This window comes from Cinclus cinclus, chromosome 3, assembly GCF_963662255.1.
Source record: "Cinclus cinclus chromosome 3, bCinCin1.1, whole genome shotgun sequence".
NCBI lineage: Eukaryota > Metazoa > Chordata > Aves > Passeriformes > Cinclidae > Cinclus > Cinclus cinclus.
Genome location: NC_085048.1, coordinates 76,884,683 through 76,912,615, shown reverse-complemented (window position 1 = coordinate 76,912,615; position 27,933 = coordinate 76,884,683). Strand labels below are relative to the sequence as shown.

The 27,933-nt window shown below is 38.0% G+C and overlaps 1 protein-coding gene across 1 annotated transcript in view; it reads left to right on the top strand.

Moving 5' to 3' along the window:
* The first annotated feature begins 6,788 nt into the window (after nt 1-6,788).
* TTC27 (tetratricopeptide repeat domain 27) overlaps nt 6,789-27,933 on the top strand; it is a 112,902-nt gene continuing 91,757 nt past the window's right edge. The window contains exons 1-6 of the mRNA XM_062489184.1: nt 6,789-6,876; nt 9,609-9,786; nt 14,815-14,944; nt 22,520-22,660; nt 25,332-25,434; nt 27,742-27,906. Coding sequence (XP_062345168.1) covers nt 6,789-6,876; nt 9,609-9,786; nt 14,815-14,944; nt 22,520-22,660; nt 25,332-25,434; nt 27,742-27,906 — 805 coding nt within the window. The remainder of the gene's footprint in view (nt 6,877-9,608; nt 9,787-14,814; nt 14,945-22,519; nt 22,661-25,331; nt 25,435-27,741; nt 27,907-27,933) is intronic.

The following is a 27,933-nucleotide window of genomic DNA, read 5'->3' as shown; positions in this document are numbered from 1 at the left end:
TATAAAGGGAAAGGCATGTACAAATCAGCATCCTGCTTGTGTTACCCTCTTGTGTGTTGGCATTGGAAGGAATTCAATTATAGCAAAGTGCCTAGAAACAGTAGGTAGGATGTATATTCCTTTTCCATTTGGAGGAGTAAATACTTGCTTTTAATAGAGCAATAAATTAGTTAATGCACCTGCAAAACAGTGCCTGTCTTCTTGAAGAAGGGAAGCTCCTCTGTAGACGTCTGTTAGGACAGAAACTTCACTGGGAGGAGGAAACAAAAATGTGTCAATGAAATAGCTACAAGGGAGAGACAGCAACTCTTTCCCAGCAGGGATGTCCGTACGCAACAAGAATGAGTCATTGTGATGCAGTTCTGTGATTCAGACAATTCAAAGCCACTCTGGGATGTCAGAACACCAACATATTTTTGCTGTGCGTGAATCCATACAAAGACAAAAAGTATTCTCCAGCTCTTGATAGACTTTTACATCTCTAACAACTTTCTCCTAAGATTTTTAGATTTTCTTTTCTAAATTTGTTACTGCAAATCTGGATTTAGAGAACTTTTTCTCCTTAGTAAAATATCTGTATTTGTTTCAGGTCATTCTTTATCAGGAAACCTAGAGGTACTATAGAGTGAAAAAGAGCCTTAGGCAATTCATACAAATATCCTAGAATTAGTAGTAGATTAGGACCAAAAACCAGAACTGTTTCGCTGCTAATAATTTTTTCACTCATAAAGCTAAACCAGAAGAAGTCTTCCTCTGAGATACAATGTAAGTCTAAAGCAACTGCTTTTCTTTCACGGGTGAACAGGTTGAGTATGAATGTTTTTTCTTACCCTCCTCTTCAAAGTATGCTCACAACACCCTGCAGCTTATTTCATGGCATAACAAAACTAACCTGTAGACATGGGCTAATCCCTTATGCCTCCTAATTTGTTTTCACTAATAATTGCTACAGTCAGTCTTTGAACAGAATGGATGTATAAATAGATCAGCAGCGTGCAGGCACACAGTAGATATAAAAAGTGTTTTCTCATTTCTACTCATACCCCTACCAGAATGTTCCTAAACCCACAACATCAGAAAGCAGAAAGAATTTCTCATGGCCACAAAAGTAATGCATAATTCTGCTGATCAGAACAGTTGGAAAACCTATAGGGAACTTATTTTCATCCTAATAGCCACAAGAAATCTGGTAGAGGACTGGACTGTTTCCACTCACTGTACCATAGGATCTGAAAGATTATACAGAAGTTACCAGTGAAAGTCAAAGCCTGATTTTATTGATACCAATAGTTTTGCCTGTGGAAAGAGATTGTGAATGACACAAATAGATTTCCTAATGCTTGTGGAGTCTAATGATTAACAGTTGCAAGATGAATGAAAACTCACTTGAGTGCTGGTTTTACACAGAAAATTTGTTTGGCTTGGAGAATCCTTTGGACATCTTCAAGGACTGTAAAAGAATAGATTGATTTCTTCCAGTTCTCTGGAAGGCTGCTCAGAACACGTTGGAGTTTCTCCTTTGGGCAGTCAGGAGAAGTAAAGAGTTCAGCAGAAGCAGTCATGAAGGACAGGGAAATGAGTCATTCTAATCCACTATAATGATCTCATCAATCCTTCACCGTGTCAAGTAATAAATACATAGTAAATATTGACAAGCGTGTTGAGGCAGGTTTTGAAAGAGAATGTTTATCTTACTGTTGTTCTTGCCAGGACAGATAATCCTCAAAGAAGCTAGTAGTTTCAAAGATTTAGGGAGAAACTCATTATGGAGAATATGAGAAATCATTTCAGTGCAGATTTTTTGGTAGCTGAAGGACATTGAGGTCTATTGGTGTTTTAAGTGTGAACACTCTCCATCTACTTCCCTCCACCAAAATCTAGTTATTTATTTTACTAGAACCTTTTTCTTTGGAACTTCTAACATTTGCAGTCAGTTTTGTCTACCTCAAACTTTGGAGAACCAATAGCATCCACAGTGATGTCCCATATTATCCAAAACAGCATTTGAAATTACCATAAAACATCAACTTCTCATAAATATTGCACAGGTGATTATCCAGATTAAATTCAGTAGAACAAATGGATTTCTGTCTTTTCCAGATTTGAGGCGTCCTGCCTTAACATTTGGTTCTCGCAAGTTCTATTCCTCTATTATTATAATTCTATCACACTGCAAAGCTATGCCGAATTTTTACTTAAACAAATTCAAACTGAGATGGCAAAAAGTACTTCTCTGACATACAGGGCACCACACACCCAGTCACTAAATACCTCCTCATCCAACAGATGCACTTCAGAGAAGAGTGGGAAATACAGGAACAAACTTTTTTGTGCCCGTGTTTAAAAATAGAGGGAAATTGCACCTAGTTTGCTTAGAAGTCCAAGCTAAGGGACATTTTCCAAACAGAAAACATCAAATGTGGCATTTGTGCTATTTGTCAAAGCTGTGAGCAACAGGAAGTTTTTAGGGTAATACTCTTCTCATCAAGCAGAATGTTCCTTGTTGTGTTCCTGTCATTACAAATCAACACAGAGCATTTAAGCTAATACCACTGTTAAATCCTTCATGCTAATTAGTTAGAAGAATTATACTGGAAGGTACATTGTAACATCTAAGTTTAGTGATTATTCTGTAGATCTAAATTCTGGAATCCAATTTGCATCAAAAGCATTAGTGTCTAATAATGTAACAACTGACCTTGTGTTTTTAAGATTCTAAGAAAGATGGAGAGAACTGCTTGCTCTATTGTTACAAAAATAGTCACAAACCTGTATCTGGTATTTTCTGCTGATGCACATGGAATATTCTGTATTAATGTGGCATGCCATATTTCATCAACAGAACTCACCAAATCTTACATATAAACCAGGAATGACCAATGGTCCTTATTCCCTAAATCATGCACCAAATCTTACTGAAGTCAAAAATCACAGAGATGACCCATATTTTGGAGGCCCAACAGAAAAAGTATCACTGCGAGTGATTTTCAGGCACAACTGGGGCTGATTATCCAAGAGCTTCACTCTTCTCTGGTGACAGACAATACATCAAGGATTCAGCTGGGATCTCCAGATCAGGAGCTCATCACCCCTCCACAGTTTGCTGCCTGTCTCAGTCTGTGTTTCTGATGAGCCCATCAGTCTCATGCCAGCACGGCCCCACAAGGATGTCCCGGCAGGAGCACTGTAGCCACCGTGACCTGGTTGTGACACAAATGCATCTGAGAGCCAGAACTATTCACTATTTTATTCTATGTGAGGTAATCTCAAAAACATATTTCTGCTCACAGGTAACCATGCACATTCTATGTTCAAAAATACAATTGTGTTTGTGGGTGCACTGAAGCGATTAAAATTATCATGTAGCTTTAATAAAACATTCTGTTTCAGCTAAAACTTCTGCCTGATGTAGTGTGACAGGAACCAATTTTGTTTGGCTTTCTTTCTCTAGACTAACAAAGAGAATCCAATTAATGAGAGCCATTTAATATTTTTTAATTCTCATTTGAAATCCTTCTCATCTTTAGAAGCTAGCAAAGGGAGAAAATGTTGCTGTTTGAAAAAAATTAGACATCATAAAATAATGCCTCTGTATGAGCTCATCTAAGAAGGCATTAAATAGTTTTAAAATGTCTACTTGGGCACATATGACATGCTTATTTAATGAAAGAGTAATTTCTGAATTCTTTTGTTGAACAGTAAATTGAATTATTTCCACATAAGCTTTGGTTCCTTCATCTGAAAATTCACAGATGTTATGTAGTTGACACAGAGCAAATTTATGCTAACTAACCAGATAATAATTAGTTTTTAAAAGTTCAGATGAGATATGTTCTGATGTGACAAAAAAGGAGAAAAAAGAAGGAACAGAGCAACTCTTGCAAAATGGTCAGCAAATACATACTCATGGACATCAGGAATGACAATAGATTTTCTACTAAATGGCTATATTTTAGAAAAACTAACCTGTTATGAGTGGGAAGACTGCACCTCAAATATTACAGCTGTATTTTACAGAGTACGCATTTACTGGACACCTACTTCCTCTTTTTCTACTCCTTTACTGATCCTGGATACCATACAAAAAGAGTTCCAGTAATATTAATATATAGTACTTGCCAAATGATTAATGAAGATAAATGTCAGCTTCTAGAAGAGTTGCCACAATACCAGAAAAGAGCTGTCCATGGTTATTTGCAACTGGCATGTTCTTCATTTTACATTCCCAAAGAGTGGTTTGAATCACTCTTGCTTTTCTTGTGGTGCAGTGGCCTACACTAACTGTAACTGCTTTATAAAGTTGTGAGGAAGAGAAGAATTCCTTAGCCTCTACTATTTTAGCACATTAGAAACGTAGCTTTTCTACCTTCACGTCACCGACTTCGCAGTGATTTTTTTCCTTTGGGGTTTGGTGAAGCAAGAGCGTAAGTTGGCCAAGTGTTCAGAGAGACTCAAGGGACTCAGAGCTGCTTGGTGGATGCAGTGAAGCAACCACAGTCCATGTGAAGCATCACGTCCGTGCCTGTGACTGAGATATCCTGCTAGGAGGGTGTAACAGCTCTGTAATAATTGCCATTCTTTTGCCCTTGTCTCCTTGAGACTGCAAGTCTAAGTTTATTTTTAAATTACAAATGTAACTGGAAAAGCAGTAGATAGGCTGGGAACCTTCGGAGGGACCCACCCTCCTGACAGTGAGGGTCTGTGCACTAACTCAGCAAAACCCAAGAGAACAGTTTGAACACTTAGCTGATGTCTACTGGGGCCCCCCAAGCTTCCAAAAAGCTTGAAGTTTCTGATACTGTAACTAAGATGATGTAATCTTAAATATGAGGAATCACAGAGACGAACTACTTAGTGGGATGCAACCTGACTGAACTTACAGAGCCAAAGCAAGAAAAACTGATAGAAATCCCAAAATGAGCCTTGTATCTCCCCTCCTCTCACTGGGTGCATCAAATGTACTCCTTAGAACTGCAGAAGTTTGGTTGTGCAATGCTGCAAATTTTCGTCCCGGTGTAGCAATGAGCCATTTTCTTCCTTGACAATTCCTCCCTTTTCTCCACTCCTCAAATAGCAAATCTGCTACTGCTCAAAAATGGCACACAGTACAATTGCTTCTTTCTCCAGCAGTACCAGAGACCTGGCACAAAGAATTCAGCATCAGTTTAAAAATCGTGTAACAGGAGCTTTTACAAACAGCAGCTCCTCTGCTGAAAATGTCATAATAATAAATCTATGCTAATATTAATTGTCTGAAGCCTACAAAAACCATTTTTTTTTCCAGTTAGCAGGTTTTCTTGGTAGTCCACAAGGAGATAATCTGTTTCAAAAGGCATTAGGAAAAAACCTTGTAGCAGAAGTTAAATACTGCATCAATACAGCAGCAGGGGTATCTTGTAAGGTGATATCACATGTGTTAGCTCAGATACCAGAGTAGCACATTTCATATGGATAATTTTCTTACACTCTCTGAAAAAAGTTAGAGGAAGGTAATTCTCTGAAAACCCTTGTATCAGAAATTTTGATTATCTACTTCCTGCTTAGAAATAATAAGCAGCACTATGCTAAAATCTTGAATCTGCACTACACAGCCCTGCAAAGACTTTCTTCCCCTTGAGCCATCTGGCAGAAGCAATCCTTAGATGCAAACAAAGCATACTGATTGTTCTTCAAGAAATAAATGTATATTCTTCAAATAGTTTAGGGAAACAAATTTAAGCAGCAGATTTCAGTAAGTCTGTGGCAACTGACAAACACCTCAAACCATCTTTTATATCCCCCCACACTTTGGAACTGGCAGAAGTGAGGAAGACAGCAAAATATTCCTTCCTTTTACTGAGGAGTTATATTTAGCGACTGTTTATTCACAGAAAATGTTACTCTACTGGTTTTCTCTGAAAATAAAAATCACATAATCTCACAATAGGAATTTTAATTTTAATATTATCAACCTTGTGTTTGGACAGCTGCTGAAATTAAAACTGGGATAGACCAAAGCATGATCCTGACCTGCCTGCCCTGAGTGCTGGGTACTTCAGCCTGCAGCTGTCCTGGATCCCAGTGGATTCTCCACAGAGGATGTATAGATATCTGCAGGGAGGCTGTCAAGAGGATGGAGCCAGGCTCTGCTCAGTGGTGCCAGGCAATAGGGCAGGAGGCAATGGGCAGAAACTGATGCACAGGAAGCTCCACCTGAACTCGAGGAAGATCTTCTGTACTGTGTGTGTGACTGAGCACTGCAACAGATTGGCCAGAGAGGTTGCGGAGTCCCTCTCACTGGAGATACTCCAGAACCTTATGGACGTAATCCTGTGCAATGAGCATTGGGATGACGCTACTTGAGCAGGGAGGTTGGACGATGGAGGTTGGACCAGCTGACCCACCACGTTCCCTTCTAACCCGACCCCTTCGGTGATTCTCCACAGGGAATCACCCAGGCAGACTCCATACGGATACGTATCCTGCTCCTACTCCCGCTCCTTCACAAGCTGTTGCCTGGTCGGGGGTCAGCGGCGGCCCCGGGGGACAAAGTCACCTCTCCGGCCATGGCTCAGCTCGCGCTCCCCTCACACCGCCGCCTCCGGCGGCTCGCGGCGGGGCGGGGCCAGCGCGCCCTCCCGGCGTGCCCCGCGCCGCTGTCATGGCGGCTCCCTGCGGCCGCTGCCCGCACATGGGCTGAGGGCTCGCGCGGGCAGCGCGCGCGTCTCTGTGGGCGCGGGGGGTCGCGGCCGAGAGCGAGGCGGTGTCGGGGAGCGGAGCGGGGCGGGCCCGGCCCGGGCGGCGGGACCATGCTGGCCCTGGAGCGCGCCCTGCTGAGGGGCTTCCTCAGCGCCGCGGAGCGCCGGGAGTGGAAGCAGGGCGAAGTCGCGGCCGCAGGTGAGGGGAGGTGCCGGCCCGGCGCGGGGAAGGTGCCCGCTCCTCGTGCGTGTCCGGAGCCACCGGACCGAGCCGGGGCCGAGGCTGACGGCTCCCTCCCCCCGCGGGCGTTTTCACCTCCGGCGCCCTGTCAGATCCTCGTCGAGCTCCCGGGGGCTCCTGCCGGCGCTGCAGGATGTGGGGAGGCTGTGGGCTTGTCAGGCTGGAGGAGCGGGAGCGGCGCTGCCGGCAGGGCCGCGAGGGGCGGGGGCCGCGGCCGCAGCGGTGCCGGTGAAGGCGGACGCCCCCCCCGCCCGCCTCTTGCCGGCACTCGGGGGGCTCGGGAGTACGGGGCTGCCTCCCGAGGGAAAGGCTGCTGGAACTTGGCAGTGAGGTGGAACGCGCTCTTGAAGCAAAACGTGGGAAGGAAGAGTCTGGCACGAGCTGCCCTGTCCTGTGTTTGTTAGTTATTCGGTCACGGTTGCTTGAGGGATCAGTGGAAAATAGCCTCTCGAGGGGACTTGGTTAGACCCGGCTGTCCTTCAGGGGAACGAAGCAGCGCTTAGAATGTAACCTGTGTTTCGTGAAAAAAATATCCATGTTGCAGGCAGACTAAAATACCGTTGTGCTCAAGTCATGTGCCATGTTGTAGCATATTGAATATCTCCTTTATCCTTACCTAAGCACTTACTGATTTTTGGAAAAGAACCGTACAGAGCTACTCAGCTCCTATTTCCTTATGTGACGTTTCATTTGACCTTAGTCCCCGTGCTCTCCAGGAATGGTAGCTGATGTGACTGACTCTTATATTTTCAACGAGAGTTGTGCATGCTGTTTGTGGTGTAGTTTTTCTGATTGCTTTTTTTTTTTTTGTCAGATTGTTTCTTTAACTTTGGGTTGTCTTGAGGTGCTTTAAGTAGAGTGCTGCTGTAAGATGTGGGGAAGACTTGTTGAAGAAATGCATCTTGCAGTACAGATAGAAAATGGTGGGCTTTATGATGATTCTTAGTAATCATTTACATGGGCCCTTCCTATTGATGATCCTGAAAATAAGTTTAAAAGCTGTGACCTTGAATTTGTATAGTGTCCTATAAAAACCTACACACAATCAAAAGCAGATTTTCTGTGCCTTAGTTATGTTACTGGAAAGAGAAGAACCTCAATATTCCTAATTCATCATCGTGTGTCCTCACAGCCCATAGTTACTCTACAGACTACAGCATTTCCTGTCTGGGCAACTATAATCCAATATAAAAAAGTTGTCATTTGGTGAGAGAAAGTCTCTCCAAAGCATAGATTGGAGAAAAGTCTCTTGTTAGTTCCATTCACTGTGAGAATATGATGTTAGCAGTGTTGCAGAACCACTGCTATTCTTTTGTATATGTCCTTTCTTGTACATCTTAAAGTGTTTTTTTAAATAATACATGACACACGTTATCTCTTACATAATTTAGTAAGATCTTCATGGAGAACAGAAGTAAACTTAGGTCAACAGTGTGGTGCAGAGACATAAGAATGAATGAGTCTCTGTCACCCATTCCTACAGTCATCCATTGCTGTTACAGAAGGTGGTTCTGCCCTCTGTGTTCCTGTGTTTCTAAACTTTAAAGTACTTGTTTAGCTGGATGAGCTTGGGGTTGGTATTCAGATCACTTCTTTGTGCAGCTGCTGCTTGTGTGGATCCATAGCTGTGCCAGTATTAAATTGGTTACCTCGGCTGCTGTTAGTGCAGCCACAGTAACACTGAGTGCAGGGAGCTGCAGTCCCCAGCTGGAATGACAGATTGATAGTAAGGCACTTATCCTATGCAGACCTCTGTATTTCCTCAGCTGAACCATCACCAACACCTGCATCATCTAGTCAGAAAACAGTTACTGAATCTGCATGAGTTGCAGCCACAGCTGCAGGGCAGGCAGATAATGGTTTTGCTCAAGAACAGCAGGTTTTAACATGGCCAGATAGTTCCAACAGCTGCTGTACTGATTGCACTGTAGCATATCTGAAAATAGACTCTGTGAATAAAGTTGTAGCCTGGGTCAAGAACTTGATGGGTCTGAAGCTTCTTAGAAATATATAGCATTTCTTGACGTCCCTTTGTCTTGAAATCAAGCTTAAGAAACTGTCATGGGTCTAATTCCACCTTAGTAATTACTCCTAAGAATCTGCTCCATATGCAGGCTTTTCACTGGGATAGTATAGTTACCATAGGAAATAATTTTTAAAGATAAAATCTCATTGCTCATTACTTGTGGGTATTCTAAGCATGTAAATGAAGAACTGGGGAGTTTCTGCAGTTTTGCATTTATTCACTGAACTCTGCAAATACTGAATCATTTTTATTTACGTATCCCCTAAAAATTCTAGTCTGTGAAATTATTGTCTTACCTATAAGAGTTTACTGTTCATTTAAAATGTTTTGAAGGAAGAGTATCCTGCTGTTATAATAGAAGTATTTTAAAAGGTCATCCAATTATTTTTCCTGAAATTTCAGTGCAAGTTTTTTGTTTTACACTCCTCTGGTAATTTGTGTTTCACTGTAACTTCAATGCAATTTATTTTGAATGCAGTGACACTTGCAAGTGCTGCTCTTGAGTTTCAGTGTAACTGTACTTTCCCTGCAATGTAAATGAAGATACATTCTTTAGAAGGTGCATGGTAGATATTTTCATTTGAATAGGTGTTCTAGGTCTTGAAAGACAAAACTGTTTGGAAGTTGACACTGATTCCTGTGTTTTTTTTTTTTCCTCTTCCAGAAAGTGGATCATTATCGCAATTGATATTTGATGGGAAATACGAAGAAATATTTTCAAATTCAGCCATTCAGAATGTTTTCAGTGCATCTTCTGTGACAGAGGAGAACATTGACACTTACTTGGAGAAACAGATTCTAGCATACCTGGATTGTTCTGCAGAGGTTGATAATGTGGAAAGGTGGAAATTATTATTTATTATATGGATGTTTAGTAGAGGCTCTGTTTGATTTTTACAAAATGCATTTTAAAAATGTATAATTTGTATAGGGCCTTCAAAACCCTTGTACTGACAGGAGAGCAGAAAACAAATTTCTTGTGTTATTTCCCCTGCTCCCTTGGGCATCTATTCATCACTGTCCAGTGAAAGAAACAATGATATTGTGATATGGGAGTTTGTTGAAAACATTATCTTTCTTTACAGTGATTACCTCAGAAGGTTCTGGTATAAATAAGTCACATATGTAAATTCATTTTACCATATATCATAAAGCAATTAACCATTTTCTTTCTGAAATGTTACATATATGTGGCTGCTTGAGGTACTGTGTAATGTTACTGTCCAAGCAATGCCTGTATTTCTGACTTAGAACGAGGTTGTTACAATGAGATTGTTCTACTCTTCTTAATGTAAAAATGAGTAAGGTGTTACTCATGGATGGTGTTCAGCAATTAGTTATTTTCTTCCCAAGACTTTCTCTGATAGAGTCTCTCTCAATTGTATGTGCTAATTGTTGCTGCTAAGGAGTCTGTGTTTACTGTTTACAGTTTGCTGTGTAAATGATGAGCAGGCTGAAATGTGACATGCTAGGGATAGTAGAAGCAGAAAGCTATACGTGTGATGTGTGTTAAAAGGTAAAAAAATTTCACCAGAGGAAGAGCAAAAAAGAAGAGAAAATAAAGGTTGAGAAATGAAAGTAAGAGGAAGGTATTTGTTACTAGTTAGTGTTGGCAGAGTCCAAATATGTTTTGGTACGGCACAAATAAACCTGAGAGTTTTTGCTAAAATATCAGAGAAAAAACATAGTTGGCATGTTTGGAAAATGTGTATTTAAGCCCTTTTTAAGCCGTTCAGCTTCTTGAAGGTAATCATAATCTATATCAGTGGAACTTTATATGTATCCTGTTATAGTGCACTCCTACTGCAGACAACAAAGGCATTCATTCTTTGGCTGCTCACGCTCTAGCTCTGTGGTCTTGAGTTTTTTCTAGTTTGCTCTGCAGCTCTGGGCTGCATTAGAAACCCCCTAGCCAGAAGATATGGAGGCAGATCTGCAATATTTAGTGTTTCAGAGGCAGACAGAGGGTTTTCTGCCCAAAATTATAGCCTGAAGTTTTATTCAAAGCAAAAGCAAGGAGTCTTCAAAACCTATCAGTGTCTGCCAGAAACAGTTTTGTTTGTAGCATACAAGTGAATTTTTCAAGCTCCATTAGTAATAATTTAAGAAGTTTTGGGGGCTGAAGGAAGTAAGTTGTGGCTTTCTCTTATATAAAAACTTCTACTTAAGTTGCTTGTCTGAAAGACAGATAATTTCCTAATTTAAGTAGGCACTGTACAGTACTTTAATCTGTCTTGGTCTCTCATGACTTTCTGGGTTAAAATGTATCACATAGTTATTTTTCCCTACCTACATCCTGTGAAGGCCTTGTGGCAGGAATCTATGTAACCTTTGCATCCAGACTTTGCATTGCTTATTCTGCAAAGCTTGGAAGGGGGTTGTTTTTATTTTTTTAATCCCTAAAATGTAATTTTCTTTTTCCACTGGGTGATTCAAAGGAAGTGCAGCAAACCTTTTAAGTTCTAGACCAGAAAATTCAGTAAGACACTGTTTTTCTTGTAACTTTTTGTAGATGGGATAAATTAAAATAATTTTTTTCTTGATCTGAAAGTTATGATTCTGGAGATTTAAAAACACAGTAGGAGTTGAATTCAATCAGAAACAGAATGTTGGATAATGTGAAACTTTTTGCACAATATAAACAGTGCAAAGAATGGTTTTTGTAGTAGTGTTAAAAGAACTCCTAAGAAGCTTTTTTTTCTGAAGCTAAAGCTGAGCAGCTTGAGGGTAAAACAGCTCAAAATTTGGATCTAGATGGTAATTTCTTCGGACAAGTTCTCTGTAACTTTTTCCACTTTCAAATCCATGGTTCTGTAACAAAAATGTTTTAGCAGCATTTAAAAAATTGGTGCAAGTTTTCTATCCTTTTAACTGATTGCCTTCTTTTTCCTGCCCCAGACACATGTTCACTCTGGCACTTTTAGCCTTTATGTCCTAAAAATTAAGCATTCCTTATTATAAATGTATTGAATAGGATGTTTTTTTGTTTTACTTTTTTCCTGCTGTTGTTACTCACTTCAGTGCTTAAAAGCTATTTTCTACAGAAAATGTAGCTTCATGGCTGTATTTTATTCAGCAAAATCTGGAGGATGAAGCAATAGGATATGTGTTAACCATGCAGAGGGGGAGTGCCTTTTTTGTTTTTATCCTGAACTCTGTAGGAAGGAGGTGCATTCCTTGCCTGATGTACAGTTTGATCCAAAAGACTGGAAGGAAATAGTGTGCAGGTTCCAAAATCTAAACGAACAAGGAAATGAGCTCTAGCACTGTTTTTTTTGTTGAGCGTGTATTTACTACTTCTGTCTTATTCAACACATATATGAATGCCAAACTTGGCAAAAAAAAAATCCATACAATGAAGCTTGTTATGATTGCCCAAACTGAACACTGAATGGTATTTTTGGTATTTCTGATGATTAGTTAACTGGTGTGCTGTATGTAATGAAAACTGAAAATGAAGAAATTCTTGCTGTTTCTGCAGCTTGCTTTGATGTTCGTGAATTGAAAAAATAGCAAAGTTAGACACTGAACAGTTTTGGCTGCTCTTCTGTAATTTCTGGCATCACTAAAAAGAGCAGAAACCTGTAACTTAAGCAGAACCTGGCTACTGAACATTTTTTTCTTTTGTTTGTAAACTGTAGGACTATATATGCACATCCTTTTTTTAAAAAATACAAATGCTCTATTGTTCTTTCTTTTTGAGGAACATTTGATACAGCAGTAAGAATATTAAGCACGTGATTCTGCATAGTGAAGAACAATTTGACTTGGTGTAAACAGTGTTAAAAAAAAAAGGCAGCAAAACCCTCATTCACACAGAGAAAGGAAAAACAAGATGAGTGGAAACAGACATATATGTAAGGATACATGCAAAATAAACTCTGCAGATCACCATAGCAAGGGGGGCATTCGCAGCAGTCTCTCTGTTGCTTTTCAGGCAGCCTTTGAGAGGTGAGCATCTGCAGGTCTGCATTGTAAGTGTCAAGGGCAGTCAGCAGGGAGACAGAATGCCTTTTCTTGGAAAAAAAATACAGGATAGGCCAGGGAGGTCAGCATTTGCAGGGATTACAGCTTGAAATTGGTTTTCTGATACAGAGTGAGTGATAACAAGACTGGAAGCTGGTCACAAATCTGAAAATGGAAAAAATAATTTGGTGTTGACAAATTAAACTGTGGAAAAATAGTATCCCAGCCAAAGTAATGGAATTGGTTATCAGTTGTTCCAGAGGCGTTCTGCATGGATAAAACTGTCTATTCAAGCAAATTTGCTTTCCAGATAGATACCAGTAATGTTAAAATAAATAAATAAATAAATAAGTTGTTGCTAGTTGAGACAGTGTAAATTATAAAATAATGAAAATGATCTTCAGAAGACTAGAGTATCAAATCACAGTGCAGGGATGGTTGATGGTTCTATATGTTGCCTTTCGGAAGCTTTGAAGCATAATTTATAATGGGAGAAAAATTAGGTAGTTTATACCAATGTAGATATTTTGTGTGTAGAGGTAATAAGTTAGTATACAATAATTGCTAGTGCTTTGTGTTCTTGAGTTATTTGGAATTTTAATGGTGATCTTGGTTATGTATTTGTATTTCCTAGCAGATAGTTAGTGGCTGAGTAATGACAGCCAGTAAGTATTACCTTGCCTTGTTTGACAAGAGCTCTTTATGCCAGTCCTTGTTCTCTTAATTCCTTTGAAAGATGGTTGTGGTTTTTTTTGGTTTTTAAAATTTTCAATTAAATGTTCCCCACCCCTTCTTTCCTATTGTTCTGCATCTTTTGTTGCATTCTTGCCCACCAGCTGCTTGTTTGTGTGTGGCTTTTGTATTTTATTTTGGTTTTTAAAGGGTTGTATAACTCTTTATTTCTTTGTTTCGATTGGCTCTTACATCTCTAAGTTTCTGTTTTTACCAAAAGAAAGGACTAGGTTTTTCTGTTTCAGTTATGTTCCTTAACATACCGGTGTTTATATCAAACCTGCACAATTAAAATGCTAGCTTTTTGTAGTTAGAAGGCCCATTCTCTGTGTCTTAGGGGCCTTGTAAATAAAGGTTCCAAGTCATTAAGGTAACGTAAAACAAACCAGAAACTTTGTATATAAATCTTAAAAGTCTGCACCTGTTAAATTGACCATTAAATTCTGAGAGATTGTGCCCTGACTTCTGCAGACCACATAGATTTGCTAAACAAATCATAGTAATGTAAAATAAGTTAGTCTTGTAGGTAAAGAAAATTTTGCCGTACCTTGTTTCAGACATGAAACAAAGTCTCTTAATTTCATCTTTCAATAAATTACTATTATTTAAAATAAAAGCCATGATGAATTAGATATTATTTACTGCCAAAGTATCTGAACCAACTTGGAAGTATTCTGAATTTTTGATTTAATTTAATTTTTTCCTCAGAGGGAGTGAAAATGAACAGTGATGTCAAAAAAAAAATAAACTTGCTCTTTTGGGATGTATGCTAATGCAGTGGTTTTTTCTGTGAAAATGCTGAGAGTTAGATGTATCATAAGAAAGTATAACAACCATGCAATAGGCAAATATTGGACTATCTACATCCTTTGCTGGTCTTCTGATCTCTGACAGTTATGTACAGCCTTAAATTGTGAAATATATGAGCTGAGCTCTGCCTCCAAAATATTTGTCATTACTTACAAGCTTTATAAACAAACAAGTTTGGAGGACTTCTGGTTTCCTATGTGCATTCTTGAATATTTCATTCATTGTACCCTCCTCACAGGAGAGTGATTTTTTTTTTTTCTTTAAAGCTGAGGGTTTTGAGCTTGCACAAGATTTAATCAGCTCTTGTAGCCTTAAGTGAAGATGTAATATGTTGCTAATTGCTGTTCTTATCTTTATTGCAGGCAGAGGCTGATGTTTCTCCTTGGGGTGGGGAGCTTGCAGCTCTTTGTTCAAAGCAATTGGACTGGGCCTCCTGTTCAGTTAAAGCTTCAGGATTTTTTGCCGCCTGCATTGTTACAGAAATTCTGTGAGGTAGGTTTGGATTTTAATAAGCTGTTCTTTTATTGTCACTGCTTTTCAGAAGTAACCATAACACTTAGGTTTTATCGGAGAATGCACATCTGCAAGGTGGGCTGCTAGAATGAATTGCTATAATCATCAATCCTACTGGCTGCTATTACAGCATCTTCAGTTATACCAGCAGTGTCCTAAAAGTAGTTACTGTTTCTCTACTTAAGATATTTCCTGCTGGAAGTGTTGGATTTGGTTGGAGAAGATGGCTTTAATATGGGAGAGTATTTACTCGAAGGGCATTTGCAATCAATAAACTTTCTCTCTGTTTATTTTGGAGTACATTCTTAGCAGGATCGAAGAAAGATGTTTATAAATGGCTTAGAAATTTCCTCTCCTTAGGGAAAAGCAGAAGTTGTTTATCTTACAAATAGCAGTGTTTGGCAGATGCTAGCAGTAGGTTTGGATGCTCAGTATCCTGTTAGGCTCCTGAATGCCAAGTGAGTGGAGGTAATATTAGTACAAAAATGCTAATTTAAATAAAGTTTTTGGAAGCAGAAGGGAATGTAGGAGATGAAACTGAGGACTGTCAGTTTTATTTATTTAGTCACCATTTTGTGTAGGTTACTAATCAACACCCTAACTTCTTTTAGTGAGATGTGTGTATTGTTCCATATGGCAGTACCACAGTCCAGACTCTCCTCACATGGGGTTTAGCACAGCTTCTTGATTTTTCTCTTGGGGTTAAGGCTGTGGTAAAAATACTGACTACTGCTGTGTGTCAGTGAAGAGCGTATCAGTTAGCTCTGCTAATGCTAAATCTATACTCAAGTTTGAATTTGAAATTTCACTAAGAAGAGGGTATGGACCAGGAGCAATAGAAGTGCTGTAAACTGTGAAATGAGGGAAAGTTGGAGTATATAAGTTTCATGTAAAATTGTTGGCTCTGCTGCCTTACTGTGGCATGTTTTCCATAATTCATAAAGTCCTGCCTTAGGTTCATTTGCAAGGTTGTATTTCTAAATAACTAGTTCACATACAGTTGCTCCTGTTTTTTCAAAGTGATGTTTATAAATTCAATTTATCTTTTAGGGGCTGGCACAGTATGTATAGATAGGCTTATTTTTCACATGATTTTTGATACTTGAAACTGAGATCTCATCTTCTGATTACTAAATAAGTAACAGTGGAAACCAAGTGTCATAAACCTTTTAGGGTGTGAAATAAGTTAGCAGAAATTTTGAAGTGTGCTGCCTCTGAAGGGAAAAGTGGTTAATTTTATCTATATGTATAGTGAAAATAACAAAGCCTAATTTCATTGATTCTCTTTATAATTTGTTTATAATATTTAATAATATTGAAATGTAGTTACAAATTTTGGTTTCTGTTTACTGAGAACTCTATATTCTGTGTTGCATAGGTTGCAGTTTTAATGCAGTCTGCAGCCCAAGGTGATGCTCATAGGATTCCTGTCACTGACTGTCAGAGACCTGGAAAACAGTGGTCATAATTTGTATTAACCCTTTCATAGAGTTATAAAATGTTTTGGCTTGGACGGGACTTTAAATATCACTCTGTTCCAAGCCCTGTGCCATGGGCAGGGACACCTTCTGGTAGACCAGGCATCTCAGAGCTTCATCCTACCTGGCCTTGAACACTTCCAGGGAAGGGGCATCCACAGATTCTCTGGGCACCCTGTTCCAGTGCCTCACCACCCTCACAGCAGAGAATTTCTTCACCTAAACCTATTCCCTATCAGTTTTAAGCCACTCCCCTGTGTCCTGTCACTACATGCCCTTATAAATTGTCTCTGTTCCATCGTTCTTGTAGGTCCCCTTCAGGTACTGAAAGGCCACAATTAGGTCACCCCAAATCCTTCTTTCTTCCAGGCAATTTCATTTAATGTCTGGAAGAAAGATATTCTAATTCCCTGTTTAATGAGGAAATACATGAACTCCTCTTTAGTTTCTGTTACATTGCTGCAGTGGCTGGGAATGTGATGCTTTAAAATATGTTTGCTTATGCAGGGGTGGTATTGCACAAACTAAACTGGCAAGAGATTATAAAGGAAAACAGACTTGAACATACTTTATTTCTAAGGAGTGCTCCATCAGATTTCCATATGGCTTCAAGGTTTAGCTATTTATGCATTCAGGCAGAAGTTTACCTTTATTTCTATTACTGCTATCTGTATTGTCTGACACATTGATGTTTTTATTTCCAAGAGCACTACGTCCTTATGTGCTAAAATATAATGTCCACTTCTCTTTATTAAAAGTCCTAATTCAAAATGTTTTGAATTATGTTTTGAATTACCCTTACATACTTTTCATTCCCAGGATTCTTAGTATATGAGCACTCTGTAAAAATTAACATCTCAATAGTGACTTTTTTGTGTTTCCTTTAATTCAGCTTTCTTCTCATGCATACACAGATATTCAGAAAACGTGGGTTAAAGATGGAACTTAACTTTCTCCATCTGTTGTAACCTTCCATGTTCTGTCGACAAGACCAATACAGTCCCTTTCTGAACAGATCATCCATTTTCCAGGTTTTCAAACTAAAATGATTTTTTCCCCACATCAAAGTTAAAAAATTATGTCTTCATGTTTCTTTCAGCCTGCTCTAAGTAATGTCACTGAATTTCAGCTTTGCAATGTCTCATTTATTTCAGGAATATTTTAAAAACTGTTACTCCTATTTTCACAACACTTTATTGGATTAGTCTTTGTTTCCAGGGTATGTAACTGTTGCCGTTTCTCTCCTTGGAAAGTTTCACCTCTGGATCTGTGACATAGCTTCATTTCTGTTCCCAGATAACTTATTTTCTTATGAGTGCAGTAAGGCTGCATGAGTCTGTAATTAATTTTAGTGAAAAATGAATAAAATAGCCTATTTAAGATGAGTTGCTAGTGGGGGGCCTCTTGGATGTCTTCAATGAACAATATTCATGAGTATGTGTATATTATTTCCCTTTCCTCCAACTGAGTCTAGCCTTCTCTCTAAACTATGGCTACATTCAAGTAACCAAGATTTGGTTTTATGTCCTGCAGAACTGGCTTGTGATTTTCAGAGTCCACACAAAAGTAGTGTTTTATTTATTAGAAGTATTTCAGTTTTCTAAAATAACTGTGAGACTTCACCATACCAGTTAATAGTCTGACTGATATTATGCTGAATTTTTTAAATGAGTGAGTGTGGTAAAGGAAGATTATAAAGTACTTAATTCTGGTTAAAATGGATTAGCAGTTGTTTTGAAATTGTTGGGGTTAGACTAAAATATTATTAATGAGCTCAGTGCTTAAAATAAGTAGTTTATAGTAATGAACTCCTGTGTCTCAAAATAATTGTCACTGTCTCTGCACATAAGGAAATAAAAGGTGCAAAATTCTTGAAGTTGGTACATATTTATTCTGAGTTAAGTTTCAGAGCTTCTGTGTATTACTTCATACAGCTGAGCTCAGTATTTTCAGTGGATGAACTGAACTGAACTGAAGCTGTTTGCTGCTTTATTTGTTGTCTGATTTCATATTCACAAGTAGAATATATCCGGTAATGGTGAGAAACTCCATCTGGAAGACCTCAATATGTTAATTGCTAATGCATGTAAATAACTGGCAAGAGTCCTCCAAATTCATCTATCAAGTGTCCCTGCTCTTCTTTTTGTAGCTTCCAGGCTGATCCCAAAGAATAAGTTTCAGAATACATTTAAATAATTATTTTCCTTATGTTTTTATTATTTCTTCTTTTATTCCTTATTTGATCCTTTTGCTGGAAGAGACTGAAATATTGCCATGCTTCTGTTGGCATCTGTAGCCATGTTCATAATTATTATGAAGAACACCAATGTACTATGTAGCACTACTGTCTCAAATCCAGTATGATTCCCTGTTCTTGTTAATTCAGTCTGTTGTGAATTCCTTTTTTCAGGCCCAGATGCTTGGCTTCCATGAGCATGAACTAGCTAGGAAGAAAATAGTCTGTGCTTGACCAGCAAAATGTAGGCCTTGAAAATTATGCGGATTTCTCCCTCTTGTGGGGAATGTAAGGATGAATGATAAAGGCTAAATCCAGAGGAAGAGCCTTTTAAGCAAAGATAGTCTGCTAAAGTTGCCTACAGTCTTGCCCTGCATTCCCTTGCTATGAAAATAGAACAGAAGGGGGAATCTTAGTGCAGTCACTTGAAAAATACCCCCTTAATAGCAAAGCAAAGTCACCCCATTAGGGTTTATGAACAAGAGGTTTCAAAACCAAAGTACTTCTTTGTTATGTAGTACTCTCGGGCAAGACTTGCTTGCACTAGCTCACCAAAATTATCTTCAGTCTGGATCTCAGCTCTCCGTAGGTTACCGGTTACTGATTTGGCTTGTGAAACTGGGGACAGCCTCCTGTGTGATCTTACCTCCTTTGTAGAAGGGTGAACAGGAAAACAAAAGCAGTATTTCCATTGCATTAAAGTCTAAAGAGTTTTAAAGGACCAAACCTTTGGCAGGTAACCTCAGTACATCCTCTGTTCATCTGCAAGGCAGATCACCTTAGCTTTGCTAAATGACAAATTGTTGTGCAATAGTCTTTGTATTTTTAAAAATATCAGAAGCATATATGGCTTAGTAGCCACATGCAGCAACTTCCTGATCCAATAACTTTTGTCTACACCCCACCTTTGCTTCCATTTAATCAAGTCTTCATGAGCCTTTAGCCTGGCTTTTTCTACTTCTTTATGTCTGCATTTATATTTTTATTCATAGGAGAAGGATCCCCAAGACAGAAAGAGCTGATGAAATGTTACAAAGGCCAGAGTGGTTCTCAATATAAAAGTATGCTGAATGCTCACTTTGCTTCTAGTCACTATAATTAGCAAGAAAAGAACGCTAATTCCCTAAACTAAAATTCTCATATACTCTATTTTTAGAGCTATTGAATGTGAATGGCAGAAACTTTCTTCTGATTTTTATTATTACTCAGGTGGCACCAGTTGTGCTGGGAAGTACTTTTGAAATACTGTGAAGATTGAAATACCCAGGAATACTGTCTGGCTTGCAGTTGATTTGGGGCTTTAGTAGTAGTAACTTAAAAGTGGCCATTAAGTTATTGTTTGGAAGTTGAATATAGAAACATCTATGCTTCAGAGATTAAAAAATATGGATCTGGAGTGAATTGAGCTTAATTTGTGTGTGTGTTGTGTGTTAATATATGATGGTCAGACATAACCACTTGCGGGTCCAGCAGAAGCTGGATGACTGCTCCAGTGATTTCTCTGCATATGTTCATGAAGTAATTATCCAGTATATGTTTCTGTGCTTTAAGAACATTACTCCTGAATAAAATAATTATACTTTGTGATGTCAAGTTTGATGAAGAATAGAAAGATTCCTAACCCAGGTTTATTAGGTCAGGAGCATTATATTAGCAAGTCTTGGGTTTTGTCTGTTTTGAGATACATGAAATTTTTAAGCTACAAGATAGGTTCAAGACATATTTAGATGTTTAGACACGAGAACACAAGCTCAAAATTTATTTTTGCTCTTATCCAATGTTCTGGTGATTTTGGTGGACTTCAATTCTTAACTTTGCAGTCCTTGAAGCTGTAACACTTTAAACATCTACTTCTTACTTGTAGCTGTTCTCTCACCTTAAAGACTACCTTAGGGCAGTGAATTCTGCATGGATAATGCAGTTGTAGTGCATAGGCTGGAAAAATGAATGCTGGTTTAGACTTTCTCAGCTAAAGGTAAAGGATGCCTGCTTTTCTGGATGGGATTTATTTCATTAATAAGGACATGGATTTGTTAAAATAGAAGATAGCAGTTATTTGGCTCTGGGACTTGTTGGCTTATTTTCAAGGCTGTAATATGTCATCAGCTTTCCCTTCTTCCTCCCTCATTCTTTGTTAATGTTATTTTAGCAGGACTAGGTTTTGTGGTGGAAGGACTTGAAATGTGAATTTGAGATTAATTTGTTACTATAGTGCTTAAACTAGTATAGATAACTCTAGCATCATAAGGCTGTTTTTGAAAAAGGTTTTATAACAAATCTCCTCTGCTTTCCTGTTGAGTATTTTAAGTGTGGTCTACTTTGATTATAGAAAGAATCAAAAACATGCAGATGGAAAAAAGTTTACATTGAAAATTTTATTGAGTGTCCCTCTATGTGTGTGTGTGTGTGTGTATTTGAAAAATTAATCTTTCGAAGTACTGATTGATGACTTTCCCCTTGCAAAATTACAGATGTTGATAAGGTTCTTCCTTTCTGAATGGCCAGAGCTGCAACAACAGATCTGGTATATTTTCAGTTGGCAGTTTCTTTCCTTTATTCTCAAGTGGTTTGTCTGACTGTTGTGATCATCATTTTTCACAGTGGGATTGAAATGACTGCAGTGATGTCATACAAGAAGTCCCCTTTGTCCCAGATCATTGTCTACAAAGTAGAAGTGTTTTCAATGCTAATGCAAACTAAAAGAACCCGTAGTAAATCAGAATAAACTTAGAGGTTACTCTGTTATTAAAAATGTTGGAGATTCATGTAGCTTAGCAATTTTTGTCTTCAATGTAACCTTTTGAAACAGGTATCAAAAAGAGTTTCAGATAACTCAGGAATTACATTATTTGTTTATTTAAAAAGCTGAAATATGATTCAAGTAACTTATATCTTGGTTGCGTAGACTGATTAAGAATCTTTCTCGGGCAGGTGACTTCAATGCAAGCTATCTTTTATCCTTCTGTTATGCTTTTTCCCTTCCATTCCCTTTTCCTGCCCCTTTTATACCAAATGAATAGTAAAACCCTAATTTTTTTGTATATTAAGGAAATCTGTCATATAAGAACCAGGAATAGATTAATAAATGGACATCTGTCTCCCAGAGCCTGAAGATAAACTGCTCAAATGCTTTCATTGCATTAAAAGGGAGGGAAGAATAGGTGACTGTCAGATGACAATCGCCACTGAGAGAGTCCCTGGAAAGCTACCTCCAAGCCATTAAGTAAAAGAGTTACTGTAGAGAACATCATACAGGAATGCATCCAAAGCAGGCAGAGGTTTTTATTTATCAGACAAAGGGAGCAATGGCTCTGATATTGCTGCTTTGATGCCAGTCCAACAGGAAGCTCCCTTTGGGGAAAGAAAATGATAGCACAACACTACAGGAATATCTAGTGTATTTCAGTGCTGTAGGATTAATTTAATTATAAATTTGCTTTGTTTCTGTGACAGTAAATTGAATGGCTTGGATTTACCAGAAGCTTTTCTCCTTACATCATGGGAATGGTTGTATTACTGGAATGTGTTTGCGCTTAGTTGACTGGATGAAACGTGCATTTCAGGTGTGAGGAAATCAGTGTCCTGCAGATCATGTTGATGTGGTGTATCAGGACAGCAAGAAACAGTGCAGAATTTACCATGATTTGGTAAAAGGTTGAGACTCTAAGAGACAACGTCTTAGGTTTTGTCTTGGTTTTATTTTTTGGGTTTTTTAAATGTTTTGAGCAGACTTTTTCCTTAAGTCATTAATAGTTATGTTTTCTGTTCTATATTACATTATTTTTAAATTAACTTAAGTTTCTTGAAACTTGTCTTTTTTTTTCCCCCCCCTTCTTTTAGCCAAAAATGCTGCATGCAACTATTCTGAAGATGCTGGTTCTAGATGGTGAATCAGTCTATACCTTGACTTCTCATCCTATTTTGCTGCTCATAGCCAGGGTAATCCTTGTGAATTCAAGACACAAACTCACATCTCTCCAGGTAAGAAGTATGTGAATAATGACTATGACTACCAGCTATTTCTTAATTGGTTCTCTCATTCTTTTCTTCATACCTCATTGAATCATTCTGACTTCCATTTCTTTTCCTATAGCTCTGAGGTTCTTCCCTCTAAGAAACAAAGTGTTGGGACAAAGTGATTGCCATTAATCACAAGCATCTTCTTCTTAAAGATAAGCTATTTACTCACTGTCTTCTCCAAAAGAGACGAAAAGTTTCTTCATTAGCTGGAAAAGTTAGAAAATTTAATACAGCCAACTTTATCAAGACACATACTTTGTGATACAGTTTGTCAGGAGATGCCCTATAATGCAGCTTACATATCCTATACCCTTTTTAACAAGCTTTTGCGTACTGTTAACCATTACTGTGTAAATTCTAAGTCTAAATCTCTTGTATATGTGTGTTAAAAACAAGCAGACATGATGAAGCACCTCTTAGAGGGTCTGTACCTCCCTTGTAGTTCAGCAGCAGCCTGGTTGGTAGCAGGGCTCTCTGGAAGCGGGAGACTTTTAACAGCAGCAAATTCTCTCTATTGAATTCCAGTTGAACAGGATTTGGCTAGAGATCAAAATGCCACATGGCCTCTCTTTATGCTTGGCTGACAATATCCATTCCCAGCTGGGTCTTTGTATAAGTGATGAATTCAACTGTGTGGGAGATGTTGGCTGTACTGCATTTATGGAAGCCAAGTTCTTCCATCGTTTTCCCTCTTATTCACAGATGAGCGCTGTTGAATTTCAGCACCTGGGTCAGTCAGGGAAACAGAAAATGTACCTGGTATACAGAATTCCCATGCTGCTTCCCCTAAGAATCACATAACAGGGGGCTTTATTCTACAGGCTTGAAGTTGAATTATTTGTGCCTACATCGAGTTTGAATAGTAGTTCAAAGGCAACAACTGATAGGAACTACTTTCCTCAACAGGTTGGTGTAGCAATTAAAGCTTTCCATACGTCTTCTTTTTAGCTTGATGCAAAGGTGGCCTCAATACTTTTGCTGCTTTAATAGTAGTGCACATACATTTAAACAAGATAAAAAAATTGCTTCAAAGTTTATTATTTAAAGCATTAATAAAGCCCTGTGTGCTATTTTACATTTAAGAGTAAATGCAAGTTTTCAACTTGGCTCCCAAAAAACATTGCCGATAGAATATTGTACACAGCTCAGCTGGTTTATCTGAAACTTTAAAAATATATTCTCACTGATTCTAGCGTTTCTAAGTGGTAAGCATAAGGCCTCAGGAAATTGTATCATTAACATGGATACTCAGTCTCAGTTGCGTGGGAGAATTAATAATTCATTATATAAAGCTAAACTCAAGCAATTTGAAACTTGTTACTTAAATTGCCTTTATGTTTCTAAATTAATGATGAAATGTTGGCATCTGACCTCTTTCACGAAGCCTGTTTGTGTGCTTTACTCTGTCCAGTTTGATATCAAAAGTCATCTTTCATTGCTCATGGAAATAGATGCTATTATTCTTTTTGATGGTTCCTTTCTAAGGACATTAGAATCAGTTCCATGTAATTAGTTTAGATGTTTGTGCTTGAATACTGCACAGCCCTTAGGTCAGTCAGAAGCATACCTGCATAAAAGGTCAGAAGATGGGTGCCTCTAAAGCAGTCAAACATCTTTCATAGAAAATGATTGGTGTGCTAGCAGTGCCAGAATAAATAGCAATCATTGGAGCCTCTGTAGAGGTGTGCTCTACATTCACAGATTATAATCTTGAGGCTAGAGTATTAAAATTAACTTTTCCATGCATTTTCTCCTGTTGCAAGTAGAGGAGGGGTTAATTGACTATGGGGAATTTATGCTTTGTGTACACAGCTTTCTAACATCAGGTATTTCCTGGGCTGTGGTTCAGCTCTGCCTGCTGTAGGATGATTGCTTAGTTCAGTAAAATGTTTGCCCTTCTGAAGTTCAACATACACACATTAGGACTTTCAATTGTGATTGTAATATGTTCTCAAGAGCAATTCTGCTCCAATTCTGCTTCTCTCAGGCTCCTTTATGCTGCCACCTGAAGAAATAAAACCACGTCAAACAGAACAGGAAAAAATGCATTTAAGGACAACAGTGGATTATCAGAAATACTGAATGGCTTCCATACAAACAAGTAACTAAATAGTTTAGGACTCTTCAGGCTGGAAGATTGCTGAAGAATGAGATCATGGCGTTCTATTAAAATAATCTATGTGACACAAAAGAAGATAAGCAGGAAACAGCTGGATTTGGGGTTTTGGTTTTATATTGGTCCTCTTCTGTTACAAGAGTTAGGAGCAATGAAATCAAAGTAGCAAGTGGCTGCTCCAAAATAAGTGCATGTAAGCATTACTTTTTTCTGCTGTTCACAGCGGTTTTTACCAGATGGTGGTACTAAAGATTTGCAGGGTTCAAAGAGCATTTAGAGAAATTGATAGAGAGAAAATAGAGAGCACTGTAGAACTGACTGTATATGTTCATCTTTACCCTAGGTTATGGTTTTTTTTCTTAATAAAACAGCTATTTTGGACAGGTTTGTGTTTTTTAGAAGCTATAAGTGAATAGACTACAAAATCTGTATTTTGGAACTGCTTTCCTTTTTTTCTTTTATTTTCTTAAAGGTCTATACTTGTTATGAACTTGCAGTATCCATATTTTCTTTTAGACTTTACCTTGGTGGACTCTAAGATGTGTAAATATTCACCAGCAATTGTTGGAGGAGAGATCACCAGAGCTATTTACTCTTGCCCAGGCCTGTATAAAACAAGGTATATTTCTAATTTCTTGTCTTATTGGCTTGCAGCATCTCTTTTGAGATAGCACAGGGGAAGGGAATTTGTAGTCATAACTATTAAAATGCTTATCAGACATTTATATAACTGCAGTGAGTTGAGAGGGAACAGAATTTCACTTAGGTTGGCATGGACTTGCATGGCACATGCTGTTTTTCAGCCTCTAAGATGAAAATGTGAATGTAGACAAAGGTTTTTTTGGCAGAGACTTGTTTTGAGACCCTTGGATATGGTTCTCAGAGATAGGTGATGTAAAGTACACCTGAATATTTAGTGAGGTTTTTTTTCTGGTAGTTTTTGCTGCCTGGTGCCTCTTACTAGTTTGTTGATTTTTCTCACTGAAGCCATCTGGTATTTCAAACAAGTACCTTCATATTCCATAAATAAATTCTTTTAAACCTTTTAAATTGCCTTTGAGTAGGGTTTGAATAACCCACTTGCTTGTCTATATCAAGTTCTCAAGTAAACTTAGTTACTAGGGAAAAAAAGACCTTCAAATTCAGGAGAAATTACGTTTTTCTCACGTGTTAGGTCAGTATCATCACCTGAACAGAAGACAGCTGCAAGGATTCCCTGCTGTTCTGAAGCAGCCGTTATACAAAACCAATGTGTCTTGATGCACTTTCCCATCCCTTTGGCCATGTGCCAAACATAGTATGGGGTGCCAGAAGGATGTCCTAAGTTTGGGACATCAGTGCTTCTGGGCCACTATATCAGTACTAGTAACAATGTGAAGCTTCCCCCAAAAGTTCCTTGAAGTCTCAAAGTACCTAAACTTACCAAACACTGTGTGTAAATGGTATTTGGGCAGCCATGAGACTGCTTCTCAGGGTGTCATTTGAGTTAATCATATGGCTTTAGCACAAGTAATCTTGTATCAGCTCATTGAAACTTGCTAGCTGCAGAAAATCTAGTTGTAATGCACTATTAAACACTATAACCTGACTTTTTTTTTTTCCTTTGAAATTGCATTGTGTCACTCAGTTCAAAAGTTGCAGTTTTGTGTGGTTTCCACTTGTACCTGCATGTCCAGCATTCTGTAGGCTTGAAGTAATATTTTTCTATTACTAGTTTGCGGGGCTTTAAGAAAAACATAAATAAATCTCATCCTTGAAGAAGTTACTACTAGGTAGGTTATATCTATCCAAATTTTGATTTTGTGAATTTAAAAAACTGTGTCAAAACTACCTTCAGACTTAGCAGCTTTCTATATTAAGTGAAAGCTTTTCAGGACTAACAAAAAAAAAAAATCAAAAAAACCCAGCCTAAGAGGTATAAACAGTAAAATCTATTTCTGCTAGAGTTGACTGCCAATCTCTGAATTTTAAAAAAATTAAAAAATTCAGAGAAAATGTTTAAAAAATCCTTGATAATGCTGAATTTTTTATAGTAAGACTTCTAAACAACATTAATAAAGCTTATTTGAAAAATTAAACATTCATTAAGAAACAGCCTCAGTAGTATGACTGGGTAACCAGTCCTTTTTAAGTACTGTGATGCTGTGAACTTTTTTTGAATTCTTATTATCTAAATATTTTTGCAAAATGCAGAAATAAAGCATGAAGCAAAAAACCCACTTCCATTTAAGAATAATCAGCATGAATAATTTTCAACTTAATGGTCTGTATTTGCAGGAATATTCTCTTGTAATTTACTGTACTTTGATGAAACTTAAATATATAAGAAATACAAATTCCATCCTTTATGCTGGATGAAAAAATGTCAAGTCTTCTTTCCTACTTCAGATCTGTTCACAAAGGTATTTTCTTCAGTTCAGACGGAGAACATGATCTTTATCTTTCAGCAAAGTCAATGGTTATTTAAACAAGCAAACAAAACTCAACACACAAAAAACAACCAAATATAAATTGTCTTATGAATTCAAAGCCACCATTCAATGCTCAGTCTGCTGTTGAAACTTTAATTTGAGGCTTCCTCCTTAAGGGGTGGGTATTAGCTCAATATTTTATTTTTATGTTTTTTTATAAGGCCCGATACAATTAGAGTTGTTTATTTTCTGCAGAAGTGATACTTCCCAGTTCAGCTTTGCTGTTAAATACAAGCAAAGATTGAACTTTTCTTTTTTCTGGTAGTAATCCTTAGATATAAAACTTGAAAACTGCTTTAAATCACATATGTCTTCTATACAGTGTCAGTGAATTTTTAAATGTGTGAAGGTGTAAATAGCAACAGACACTTTCTCTCTTGGTATATTAAATGTATTTTAAAAATACCATTCTTCTGAACTGCATTCTCATCTCTTTTCTTTTTCTTAATTTGCAGTGACAGAAGCAGAAGCTTTGTTCATGGGTGGTGAAAGCTGGCACTTGGCAGTACAGTTTCATCTTGAGTCTGCCTACACATTTTTGTTTTACTATGAATATAAAAAAGCTAAACACTGTTTCAATATGGCTAGAGACATAACAAAACTGCAGATTAACCTTACAGGTAAGTTTTGCTTGTAAAGTCTATGAG